The sequence below is a fragment of the Homarus americanus genome, unplaced genomic scaffold (genome assembly GCF_018991925.1).
Source record: "Homarus americanus isolate GMGI-L3 unplaced genomic scaffold, GMGI_Hamer_2.0 scaffold57719, whole genome shotgun sequence".
NCBI lineage: Eukaryota > Metazoa > Arthropoda > Malacostraca > Decapoda > Nephropidae > Homarus > Homarus americanus.
Window position 1 is genome coordinate 16395 of NW_024721819.1, and position 13904 is coordinate 30298.

General features: G+C 42.8%; 1 protein-coding gene across 1 annotated transcript in view; it reads left to right on the plus strand.

Moving 5' to 3' along the window:
- Positions 1–276: 276 nt before the first annotated feature.
- Positions 277–13904, plus strand: part of LOC121861864 — a 60015-nt gene continuing 46387 nt past the window's right edge. The window contains exons 1-2 of the mRNA XM_042359758.1: positions 277–6350; positions 10744–10884. Coding sequence (XP_042215692.1) covers positions 294–6350; positions 10744–10884 — 6198 coding nt within the window. The 5' untranslated portion in view covers positions 277–293. The remainder of the gene's footprint in view (positions 6351–10743; positions 10885–13904) is intronic.

Genomic DNA, 13904 nt, shown 5'->3' on the forward strand with positions numbered 1-13904 from the left:
CCCCCACACCCCCACGCGAGCACTAAAAATATTGCCAGGTAAAATCACACACACATGCAATGACACACACGCAATGACACACACCTTGCAAGAGATTCACCTAAGTTACCTGTATATATTTAGTATTTATTAATTGTCTAACTCATTATAACCTCAAAAGCATTATAGATAAATCATACTTGTTTTATCATACCAGTATATTAAGCTTATCTGTTTACTAATTCTGTCTAAATAAGCTTAACTGTCTGTATCTCTGTCTCTCTCTTCTTCAGATCGTCAGCAGCCACGCCAGAATGCGACTCTCTCAACACCCTGATGATCTAAGTGCCTCCAACATCCGTCTCATCTCCTTGCCTCTACTCCTTCTGCTCCTACACCCACAACAACCCGTCAACTGCGCCACCAGGACCTCCCGCTATGCCAGTTTCCTCGGGCAACCTAAAGGAATTCATTCTATTACACGTCGAGGATTTGTTCCAAGTAGATACAGTGACCCGGAAACTTTGGTATATAAAGCGAGGAAACCTGAAGGAGTGGACGATGAAAGGGCCTTGTTCTCTCGTCAAGGTCATGATGTTTCAGTAAGGTACAGAGATTTGGGTTTTCTGGGTAATGATGTTAGGAAGCCAGTGTTGTATGAACCTCCGAGTGATATGAAGTTTGAAGCCCTAACACCTACGAAAAGCATCCAGTACATACGTAGAAGACCTGTAATTTATGGCACCCCGAGACGTGAAATACATACCCCTAGTAAACCAATCACATACTTACCACGAAAGCCCGTAATATATCGACCCCCACGAGCTGTAAACATGAGACTCGAGAGACCTACACAAAGTTCACAAATATTCAACGCGTCATTGCGAAAAAGTACGATACGTTTTCCAGGAGTGGATGTTCCAGGGGCACTGAGGAATGGGGAGAGCGTCTGGATGTCCCCTGGAAGAGATCGTGGAGGGGATTATAAAAGACTGGACCAACCCCAACATATAATGAACATCATACAGCGCTCATGGCCACGAAGATCATGGAACGAGTTGACTATGACACTAACTCCACCTTGGGTTGACAAGAGGGACGCCAGAAGGAAATTTTTTCACAAGAGACGAGAGAAAATGTTTAAACTGAGACAAACTAACGAAATAATATGTAATGAAAACGGGATCTATTCTGATTACACAAAGAGAAAGAAAAAAGTTAAGGAAAAAGGTGAGATAGAGATAATAAAAGATAACATATTTGTTGATGATGACCAGAGTAAGAGCAAACCCAGAGGACGGGATGAAGATGATGTGATTGATTTTGTCGAAAGCTTTCACGAGTATGGCGGACAACACAGAGATAAAAGGGACTTGTTTACCGACGGTGGCAACAGTGTTAGGTCAAGGTCAACGGGCCGGGACATTAACCTCGTACGTGTTCTTAACGAGATGAGAGAAGAAGGTAATGGTAAAAAAACGAGATCGAATCTTGTATTAAAGACTCCGGACTCTAAGAAGCGAGGATTCAGGGAAATGATAAAGCATGTACAGACGCCTCGAGTAATCATAAAGTGGCAAGCAAGAATGAAGAGAAATTCACGTCTAAAAAGCACAGCACCGACCCACGTCTCCCACCAGCTGGATGAAGGTAGATTACAGAAACACAACACCAGCATGAGTCAACCAATACCACGTCTTGAGACCTCACACACTGACACACATCCGGAGCCGACGTTGTCATCGATCTACCTAAAGAAGGATGGCAATGGTCACGTTGTGTCATCCATATACAAAAGACCACACAAGACTCCTGACGCTCAGTACAAAGGCTCACAGATGCTCCAGAGGGCCTCCCACACTTCACCTTTGGAGACGAAAGAGGAGGAGAGTCTTCAACGAGAGCCTGATACACCACCGCATCGACCTCAGTCCTCATGCCACCTGAGACGAATGTATTACCGGGCAGCCAAGACCTCAGGTGTAAATCCTAATATCCTCTATGGTAAATTAACGAATAAAATAAAAGAAACAGCAAAATTGAATACAAAAATAAATAGGATATTGAAAACGAGGGAAGATGACAACAGGAATAAATTAAACAAAGGGAAGAGAAGAGAATGGGAAGAGAAACGAATCGATATTTCTCAGTTCTCTCTCAGCTCAGGTGGACAGCGCGAAGAGGGTGTCCTTAGCGAGGGGCAAAGTCGCATGGGAGAGAATATAAAAGCGAATAAAGGAGTAGACGAGAGAGAGGAGACGAGAAAAGACACTTATCAGAGCCGAGTGAACAAAGACGTAGAGGATCAAGCGGTGATGAGAGAGAAAAGAGACGAAGAGGAGAAAAAAATCGATCCCTCACAAGTGACTTTCCGAGCGACAAAAAATTGGGAAAGAAAATGTAAAAAAACCGCGACAGAAAAAAACTCCACCAGAGGGAAAAAAAACACTAAAGGGAAAAAACTTACTCAAGGAATGAAAAATGAAAGCACACCAAGTAGATTTTTCAAGTCATCTGAGAATATTAACCTAACCACGAATTTTACAACCCATGTTATATTTTTTCAAGGAATATCGAGGAAGGACTTGAAACACAAACTAACACATTCCAATCAACTCTCTTTAAACCAAGACGTTAATAATTTATCTAGAGAAAAGGGAATCAGTAATGTAATTCAGAGTCGAGTCAATAAAATGAAACCAGAGGTAAGACTAATTGGCCTGCCAGAGAACCAAGGAACGAGGCTCCCCAGACAACAACCACAGACAGGAGCTCCAGGTGTTGACGCTGCCTTACCTGTATTATGGAACAGTAATAAACGTCACCTCGAGTCTGGAGACGATATTCACTACATCACCTTTAGAGGAAAATCCACTTTTCTTAGGAATCCATTAAAGTGTCATATCTGGCTCATTATCAGGCCATCCGGGTTAATGACCGGCCGTAAACCCATTACTGCCCCCCAAGGGATCTCCCATCAGGCCGACAGCACCGCCATCATGGATTGTCTGTGGCCGGTTGTGATGTTCCTCAGTTCAACAGTACCAGACGGGCCCCGGGGGAACCACCTGCCAGAGACACTAACGGCGCGGTTCACCTCTCCCTCAACACCACCATCTCCACACCTGGCTGGCACTAGTAGTAAACACAGTAGTACACACCTGAGGAAGTCATATGTGCCAAAGCAAATCCTTGATGGAGAGGTAGATTACGTCCCTGGGAATACACTCACAGTATTAATATCTCCGTATAAACCAACAAAACCGACTCAAGGTGTATCGCAGTATATACCAGACCTAAAACCAAGTCAAACACCAGAAAAAACAACAATTTTAAGAAGAAATAACGTACCTAAACCTACTCTCAAAATGTACACGCAACAGGTTTTGCTGCCGAGGGCCACAGGAGATGACAACACAAAGGAAACTGCTTCACATGACCCAGCGGACGCAAGGCATTACCCGGTACTAACATCAAGGCTCATGGGGGAAGCTGATGAAAGAAATCCAACCCAGGCGACGCAACTTGACCTCCCAGAATTCTTTACCACTGACCTAAAGGGAAACTCGAGGCGCGTAAGGTTGACTCGTAATGACCCGCGGAAAAGAGTTGATTCTGGCAGCAACTCCACACTCGAGGCGTTCAAAGGCGAGTTACAGAATGAGCTATTACTCGACTTAAGTCTCATACCTCGAGAAAGACGGAAAAGAAGTGTGGAAAGGAAACAGAATGTGGGAAGGACGATAAAAATACGTAAAACTAGAAGAATTAGACGAGGTATTGAGAAAAACTCGAGGAAACGGGAGAACGCGAAGGTAGGTGTCGGGGCCCTAGGGAGCACTGAGGCTGACGGGGGAGGTAATGAACTGAAGGAGGTTAGACGCTTATACAGAGCAAATCACCGACGGCGACGCAGAAGAGGAACAAAACACACACTAATTCATTCTCTTGAAAATATAGAAAACTCGACACTAAACCTAAGTGTAAGTGTTCCCTCAGCGCCTCTAAGACATTCTCACAAAGGTAGAAATTCCACAACAAGTCAGAATGCAATTTCCTTTCCCAGAAATGTTTTACAGGAGAGTAATTCCAGCTCTGATTTCTCACTTTCTAAATCACGAAAATATAATTCTCGTGCTGGGACAACCAGACTCGTAAAGGATTTCATGGAGAGAGAGAGTGGCAGTAATATTAACCCAGCTTCTAACATCCTCCCAGACGGTCATAAGTTGGAGTCCCCACTTGTAAGACTCTCTACAGGTGCTCCAGGTGGGCCGAGATGTTCCTCGTGTTTGATTCAACATTCGCCGGGAACGAGAAGCGGCGTATCATATTTTACACGACCACTTGCGGGGGGAAGTGATCCTTCAACCACTCCAGACCGCCCGGTGGACGTCGCTAAGCACCTCCCTCAAGTGGACGTCGCCAAGCACCTCCCTCAAGTGGACGTCGCCATGCACCTCCCTCAAGTGGACGTCGCTAAGTACCTCCCTCAAGTGGACGTCGTTAAGCACCTCCCTCAAGTGGACGCCGCTAAGAACCTCCCTCAAGTGGACGTCGCTAAGCACCTCCCTCAAGTGGACGTCGCCATGCACCTCCCTCAAGTGGACGTCGCTAAGCACCTCCCTCAAGTGGACGCCGCTAAGAACCTCCCTCAAGTGGACGTCGCTAAGCACCTCCCTCAAGTGGACGTCGCCATGCACCTCCCTCAAGTGGACGTCGCCAAGCACCTCCCTCAAGTGGACGTCGCCAAGCACCTCCCTCAAGTGGACGTCGCTAAGCACCCCCCTCTGGGGAAACTTTCAGTATATCATTCCACTCCTGGGAAAGTGGAGGAAGAAAACCGAAACGAAACTAAAATTCCAGAGAGAAATAAGGATGTTGATGTGAGTGTTCCAAAGGGTAACAGTGGTGGGAGTTTAGCTTTCATGAGATGGACAAATGTGACCTACAATGATACTGACTCAGGTGGCACAGGTAAATTGTATACGGTTAATACTACGACTGACTCAATAACTATGACAGATTTAAATGCTAATCTTCAAAATGTAACTCGAATATCAAGTACTGAAGTTACTCCTTCCGTAAGAGAAAACTCGAGAGGAAATGAAAAACTTGATAAGGATGAAAAATTTACCCAGAATATTCCATCAGGTAAAGTTACATTATTAAGTGACAACACGCGTGACAGTACCTCAACGCCTACCTTACCTTATGCACTGGAACCTGAGAAGCAAGGCACCACGACACACACACTGCCATTGGTCTTTGAAAAACACACAGACGAGAACTGGGACGCGACGCTAGTGACCCGTGAAACACCTCTCGTCTTGGTGAATGCACAAGACCCCGCAAGAATCAAGACCCCTCACCACCTACAGGAGAACAAGGAAGAACTTATGAACAGAAGGAGGAACAACTCTTCAGCGACTTTGAACATAGGAAGTTACGAAAGGGAATTAACTAAGAAGGAGAATATCACTCAAGTATATGGATTGAAACATGATACCTTAAGCAACTGGTCTACACATTCAAGACACCAGATAGCTGATGTACCTAGATGGAAGGATCATATATGGCTGCCGGTACAGTATAAAACATCTCGTACCGGGTCAACACTTCGACGTAAGTTCCTCAGAAACTACATCAGTCTTGACCATTACTATACGTCTCATGGGCCAAGAGTCAGTGGGTCCTCAGGTCACCATACCCTAAATTCCTCGTCAGGTCTTGCAGGTCCAGTTATTCTGAGTGAAGGTCCAAAAATTAGGGATGGTGATTTTCCAGACCTGATTCATCACTCTGAGAATTATCTACATGATATTCGTCAAGGTGGACCTCGATATGTAGGACGACCACAGAGGCACTTTCAACTCTACTACAGATCTTCACGTGTACCTAGTTACCTGCGTGGCCATGTGCAGGTAACCCCACAAGATCAATACCCTATACCTGTTCCCTCACCTCTTCCTCCAAGTCAGCGACAGTCAGACTTTCAAGCTCAAGGTGTTAATTACAATCAAGGACGAGGTATACAGACTCACAGCACCCACACACCTCTCCATGGCCTCAGGACCTACCAAGCTCCACGACACGTTAAACGAAGTCGAAGTAATCTGTATTCATGGCCAACGAGACAAGACCATCAGTGGTATAGTTACACATCCACTCCAAGACTCGACTACCCTACAAACACCGCGTCCCGGGATCGTATAGTGCCTATCCTGGGGCTGTTTGATCTGACGGTGAAGGGAGAGGCGAGGGTGGGTGGCAGGGCGGAGTTGGCGGCCGCTCAGTTGGCTCTAACGCACATCAACGAACAGCGCATCATACCTGGTCACAAGCTCATCATGTTCCACAATGACACTAAGGTGAGTCTGTTATTATTATTATTATTATTATTATTATTATTATTATTATTATTATTATTATTATTATTATTATTATTATTATTATTATTATTATTATTATTATTATTATTACTTATTCTCCTCCTCCTCCTCCTCCTCCTCCTGGTAACGTTCAGGTGTTAAATCATCAGGTGAAATAAACTAGGGAGGGCTAATCTTCAGGTGATCATCTTCACTACATGGTATAAGGGTAATGGAAGTTACTGAAGACCGCGTCACAGTGTTATGAAATTACGTCGAAATTGTAATGGTGATCAAAACGTGACGTTACATTCGTCCTTCACACACGCCATGCATTTTCATTAAGAATTACCATATAGATGAGGTTAGCGATAGGTTAAGTTAGATTAGGTTAGCGTTAGGTTAGGTTAAGTTAGATTAGGTTAGCGTTAGGTTAGGTTAAAAGTGAAACACACACAATGATATAATTTAGAAATCACAAATATTCGCGAGTTAAAATTTTCACTTCCACCAGACCTGACCCTCCAACGCTAAAATTAATCCCAACACAAATCGATCGTAAGCCCTAACTGAGATTCTCTCTACTGTATTTGAACTAAAGGGAAAATAAATTACCTTAAGGTTGTGTGAGAATTAAGTGCGTGTTGTGGTGGTGGTGGTGTGGTAAGTCAGTTTAGTGGCTTAATGGTGTAAGGGATAATTGATGCAAAGTGGTGCAGGGTGAGTTGAGAGAGAGAGAGAGAGAGAGAGAGAGAGGCATCAATTCTCAGGGAAGGCAGATAGATAGATACGATTGGTGTTCATAGAGCTACCTAACGCAGCTAAAGAACATATATATATATAGAGCTACCATTTACAAACGTCCACTAATCATAATTAATTCCCTGTGGTTTTCTCCCTCTAATTAATAGCATAATTTATCATGAGTTAAATAGACGGGAGTTAAAAAAAAAATGACACTTTTAATTGCCAGGGGTGAGGGAGTGATTAAGGCAGCGTGGGGGTATTATTTGCATATTTCATTATCTTGACATGGTTTAATTATTCAGTAAACAAAGTACAAGTTACGACCTTATGGACACCCTACAGTACGCTTATTGCTGTCGGGGGGAGGAGGGGGGGGGGTGTTGTTCTGTCTGTCTGTCTGTCTGTCTGTCTGTCTGTCTGTCTGTGTCTCACCACTACGTAAAAAACGACGTATTTCATTGGTAGATAATGAATGTAATCAGCTTTTTTTTTTATAAACTTCACCAATATCAATTATTTTCCTCTTCGTTAATTTGCTGAACGATACTTTTTTTAGAAAATATACGAGAGAATTGAGAATAAATACGATTATTCGGATTATTAGGAGACGTGGGCACGGATCAACCAATTACAATACGTTTCCTATTAAGTGGTTGAGAATTAGGCCAATGAGACACCAGCATTTCAAACATCTTCAGGATCATCCTCACTGACGGGAAACACACGTAACATCACCTACAGTACATAGCCGCTTAACGCTCCAGGATAAATCCATTACATAAACAAGACCTGAAAAACTTCCCCAGCAAAAGTTACATTTTCAATTTATCCCGAAATAGACTTGATCGACTCTATACCAAACCTCTTCCATCAGATGAAAGTTTAGATGTGAAATGGAACTCAATTTAGAGGGCAATTCTATAGTATAAAAGAGAGGCTGAAATGATTACTGGATCGTGTGAGAAGTTTCAGCTCGAGGTGGTGGTGGGCGCCCCCTCCCTACCCAGACTATAAACCTGGATTTTCTATAGGGACTTCCGGATGCTCTGGACCTTATGTAAAGAAGGTGTCAATTATTCTCTTAACCTGTCGTAATGTATGGTAGTGTAGTGGGGTTATATTCTGAATTATTTATTTTTTTCGTATTTACACTGCGAGTGAAGTTAGTCTGTCTGTCTCTCACTATTATTATTATTATTATTATTATTATTATTATTATTATTATTATTATTTTAGCAGCACATTACACCAGAAGCAATCGTGGTAGAAAGCTTAGCGACATGACGTAATCTCAAACAACAATAAACTCGAGCCCTGATTGGTCCAACCACTAACCTCCTCTAGTGGCCGCCAGTGTTACTAAGAAATCATCCATCATTCTTGTCATGCTCTTTCAACCGTTCTTGTGATGAGTTATTGACCACTATAAATATATCCCTTGCTGCACCCTATAAGCCTTTAAGAGGGATGAGAATATATAGTGTATAGTGATATACAAGTGATCGCAGGCCCTTCGTGCCCTTGTGAAAGTTTGAACGCTCGTGACAGCGTACAGCGAATGAGGGTGCGCCAAGTCCGTAGAGTTGCATCGTTTTCCATCGTAAATAAAATTGTTAATTAATGCCTTCCTAAAGAAACCATCGACATGGGACCAGGTTTGTTCCACTCTACGAATGTTTTGCGATTTTTCCACCAAGTTTGATGAAAAACGATTGTTCCGTTTTGGCTGCCCAGAACAGACACACACACAGACAGACAGACAGACAGACACACGCCTAGTCCTATAGTATATGAGATACCTTCTATATCCTGGGTGTAAAATAGAGAATCGCTGACCAATTCATCTATACTTTAAAACAAATATTCATGTAACGCAAACGCAGTCGGTGTCAATATGATTTTTTTTAATAGCCTAAACGAACACTATGTAAACCTCAATTAAGATATATTGAAACGCGACCAGTCCAGACCAGGCCAGGCCAGGCCAGGCCAGGCCAGGCCAGGCCAGGCCAGGCCAGGCCAGACCAGACCAGACCAGACCAGACCAGACCAGACCAGACCAGACCAAATCAACTCGCCAAACCAACTGATTCCTTCCGTTTCAGCTGTCAGCTTCCGTCGGGCCAAAGTTTGTAGGGTGAAGCCTCTTTCAATTTCCTTGATGTATGTCGCCGAGATTCTTGTAATGGGTCTTTCAAAAATGTTTCCCTCGCTACTAGAAACTAAAGAGTTCCTAATCAGCGAAATCACTTGGTAGTTTCTTTAAGCTAGTGAATAGATTATGGAACTTGTGTAGAGGGTAATATTTTTAAGGGAGAATTTTAACCCCCAAAACAAAGCGAGAGGAGAGAGAGAGAGAGAGAGAGAGAGAGAGAGAGAGAGTTAAGGGGTAATTCAGCCTATTTTCTTTGCCTAGGGTAATTTGACTAAAAGACAGCAAAACGTAGGGTAATCAGTACCAGTAACCAATCGGGTATTTTTCGCTGGTCATAAATTCAAATTCCCCAATGGAAGAAAAACTAATAATTCCTCACACAGTTAAAAAAAAATAAATATAGCATACATTTCAGTTCCCCAATAAGCTTTAAAAGAAACCTACGCATTCCAGACTAGGACCGATTATTTTCGTTCTCTGGGCGTGTACTCACAGCTGCTGCGGTCGAGTCAAACATTCACTGACCACCGCTCGGCAGCTTTGGCTATCAGCTTGTGGGGACTGTTAGTTCTTCTTACTCTAGGTGGGAGTTTACTTGAGGGAGAATTTCAGTTTTCTCCGTAGACCGCCCAGGACACGAGCGGTTTCGTTAAATTACTATATTTTTTTCTTCTGAGATTTGGTGACTCGACTAATGCCCCAATTCTGAAGAGCCGTCTATTTAGTGAGGATCCGGCTTGTTAATGTGGGTACAATAATAAAATAATAATAATAATAATGAGTAAAAAAAATAATATGTGAACTTTGATTAAATTAAAAATAAAATTAATCAGGTTTTAACGGTGTGGAAAAAACCCATTGGTCCATGGGTCTCTGAGTCTGTATTCACCGAAGCTAATTTTCCTTCCGGGGGTAAAAGTCGACGTTGCAATGGTAATAAATACATTGAATATATATGATGGGAATATAGAGGGCTTATTAATGACTTGGTTCAGGGAATAATATCTCTCTCTCTCTCTCTCTCTCTCTCTCTCTCTCTCTCTCTCTCTCTCTCTCTCTTATATTCTAGTCTAGGCGTTATTCTATCTATCCTCCATTTCATTCTAGCTATATATAGACTTTCCTTTCTCTCTCTCTCTATTTCTTTATTTCTCTCCTCTTTCTCCTTCGTTAACAACATTGTAACTCGCTTCCCTTTCCATCTCCTTCTCTGAACTCACTTCCCTTGTCTTCTCACTGTTAATTCTTCACTGTTAGCCACCTTAACATTATCGTATATTTTTCCTTATATGTCATTGTTAATTTACCAATACGCTATAAATCCTAATAATTATGTATATGGTGTTTATATAAATACGTCTTTCAGTTTTTAGGTATATAAACTAGTTATCGACATTAGAATTATGTATATTATATAAATTATCCAATATAAATGGTAGTTTTAATGAAGTGATAATCAGGAGGTAATTATTTCGTATTTCCCATCTGCAGTGTGATAGTGGGAGTGGTGTTGACGCCTTCTTCCACGCCATCTACACCTCCCGAGCCAAGATGATGATCCTACTGGGTGCTGCGTGTCCTGAGGTGACGGAGAGCCTTGCTGCTGTTGTCCACTATTGGAACGTCGTGCAGGTCTGTTGGCTAGAGGAGGTTATTTGTGTTTTTATTTTGACGTTTCCGCCCCAAGTTTGGTTTAGTCTTGAGATTTTTACTTCAGGTCTCAGTTTAGGGACACTGTTAGTCAATTATTTTTGGTATGGGTTAAATTTGTCCTAGCCTAACCTAACCTAACCTTATCCTAACCAAAACTAAACCACAACGACCTCACCAAACCTAACCTACCCTAACCTAACCCTCCCTACCCAAACCTAACCTAATCTAACCATACCAGCTTAAAGAACTTGAGGCCGGATCGTCCATACATATAACTGTCTACACATGTTGGGGAAATTGTGTAAATATTTATTATACACATCAAGAAGACGACATTCTACCGGGTATGAATACAAAAGACAAGGGCGGATTAGCTACGCGTCTCACAGGTAAGTTCTCGCTTGAAATACCTTTAGGAGTTCATTATTTATGTATATTATTATTACATCTATATGGTGTATTTAATTTAAAGTATACGTCAAAAAATTATCCATTGAACGTGTTTTTGTATATTACGTATTTCGTTATAATTATTCGTAAAATGTATCATTATTCGTTTAAAGTGTAGGGATATTATTTACCGACGTTGGTGTTTCGTATCTGGCAGCAGTTCAGTGGGACGAGATGTTTACAACCTTGTTTGAAAGGCGAGATCTTCAGTCAATAAATATTTCTGTCGCCATCAGTCAAGCGAGTTGTAAACATGTTCTCCGTGGGTGTGTGTGTGGGTGTGGGTGTGGGTGTGTGTGTGTGTGTGTGTGTGTGTGTGTGTGTGTGTGTGTGTGTGTGTGTGTGTGTGTGTGTGTAGGAGGGCCAGGGGACTCGCTATCCATTACACTTTCCTCCCTTCAAAGACAAACCCTGGCGTGACACCCTCTATTAACCTTTTTAGAAGTATTAAGGTAACCACATTACAGATGCCTTAAGCAGATACTAAAAGCCTCTCCCGTATTACCTGTTGACATATTGAAAGGGTTCCTGGCCTCGTGCTATAAGTGACAGACAGACAGACGGACAGACGGGAGTGATAGCTTCAATTGTCTACCTCTTCATACTGTTCTTGAGTTATGTCCATGTTATAATTCTTGTTCTAAGTTTGTTATTGTTGTTGTAATGTATTCTTACTCTGGGGGTTATTGTAGGTGTTGTAGTTATAATTTATTACTTAAAATACAGGAAATAAGAACTTTTAATCATATAACTCTTAAAAAACAAACATTAAAACCAAATATCGATAATTATAAAGAATTCTGTCGTTTGTGAATGTGACTAGACGGAGAAATTGTTTACTTATGAGAAATATCAATCAAATTTGAAATCCCACTGAGGTGTAATTGTGAAGGACTCAGGACCTTAACCACATAACTCTTCCCATTATGACTCTCCTGCAGTGTGAGTGATGACCCCGGTTAAATAAGTGGGTGGAGGCAGATTAACCTTCTACCTCCACTGACTTTAACCTCCTGAGTAGTGTTATCGTATTCAAGGGGTTATCGTACTTAAGGGGTTATGATATCGTACTCCAGAGGTTAAAACATTGTACTCAAGGTGTTAAAGCCATCGTACTCAAGGGGTTAAAGTGTCGTACTCAAGGTGTTAAGACCATACTCAAGGGGTTAAAGTGTCGTACTCAAGGGGTTAAGACCATACTCAAGGGGTTAAAGTGTCGTACTCAAGGGGTTAAGATCGTACTCAAAATTTAAGTCATCGTACTCAAGAGGTTAATATAATGAAGGAGACTTTGTACTAGGTTTGCCTTTTGTGGTCTAGTGAATTATGGACACCAAGAAGCGACACAGGTTATACTGGGTGAGGTGATAGAGCCTTAGGGTGAGGTGATAGAGCCTTAGGGTGAGGTGATAGAGCCTTAGGGTGAGGTGATAGAGCCTTAGGGTGAGGTGATAGAGCCTTAGGGTGAGGTGATAGAGCCTTAGGGTGAGAGATGATAGAGTCTTAGGGTGAGGGTGATAGGGTGAGGTGATAGGAGCCTTGGGGTGAGGTGATAGAGTTGAGGGTGTAGAGCCTTGGGGTGAGGTGATGGGGAGCCTTAGGGTGAGGTGATAGAGCCTAGGGTGAGGTGATAGAGCCTTAGGGTGAGGTGATAGAGCCTTAGGGTGAGGTGGTAGAGCCTTAGGGTGAGGTGATAGAGTCTTAGGGTGAGGTGATAGAGCCTTAGGGTGAGGTGATAGAGCCTTAGGGTGAGGTGGTAGAGCCTTAGGGTGAGGTGATAGAGATTTAAAAGGCTGGTCGCTTACTTAAGGTGAATTTAATAGTAAAGATACATTGCCTTAAATTGTTGTTTGTGAATTTAATAAGTGTTGAAGGTTAGGTCAGGTCAGGTCAGGCTAGGTCAGGTTAGGCTAGGTTAAGTGAGGCGAAGTTTGGTTAGGTCAGGTCAGGTCAGGTCAGGCCAGGCCAGGCTAGGTCAGGTTAGGTTAGGCTAGGTTAAGTGAGGCGAAGTTTGGTTAGGTCAGGTTAGGTTAGGTTAGGTTAGGCTAAGTTAAGTGAGGCGAGGTTAGGTTAGGTTAGGTTTCCCCCATAAACAAACTATTATGGTAAACAAGACAGATTAAATTGTCGTGTAATGTGTTGTTTGTTTACCTTCTGGTGGGCCAAAGCTTCTCGAACATTTGGCTCAAACTCTCGTCGACGCTTCCTATTGGGGCAAAGTTTAGGGGCCAGACAGATGGTGTGGAGCTAGACAGATGGTGTGGAGTTGGTAGCTGGGGGAAACTTTGCTACTACTACTGTTCTAATAATAATAATAATCCTATTTCCCTTACTGTCACACACACACACCCGACCCCACCCCACCCCACCCACCCCCCACCGACCCCACCTCACCCCACCCGACCCCACCTCACCCCACCCCACCCCAGTTCTCATATCGTGATACAGCGGCAGGTGATCACAGGTGTAGAAAGACTGACAGTGACACACCTTAAGAGGCAGGAACGTTGAGCGGAAAATTAATAAACTTAGTAGTCACAAGGGAGGGG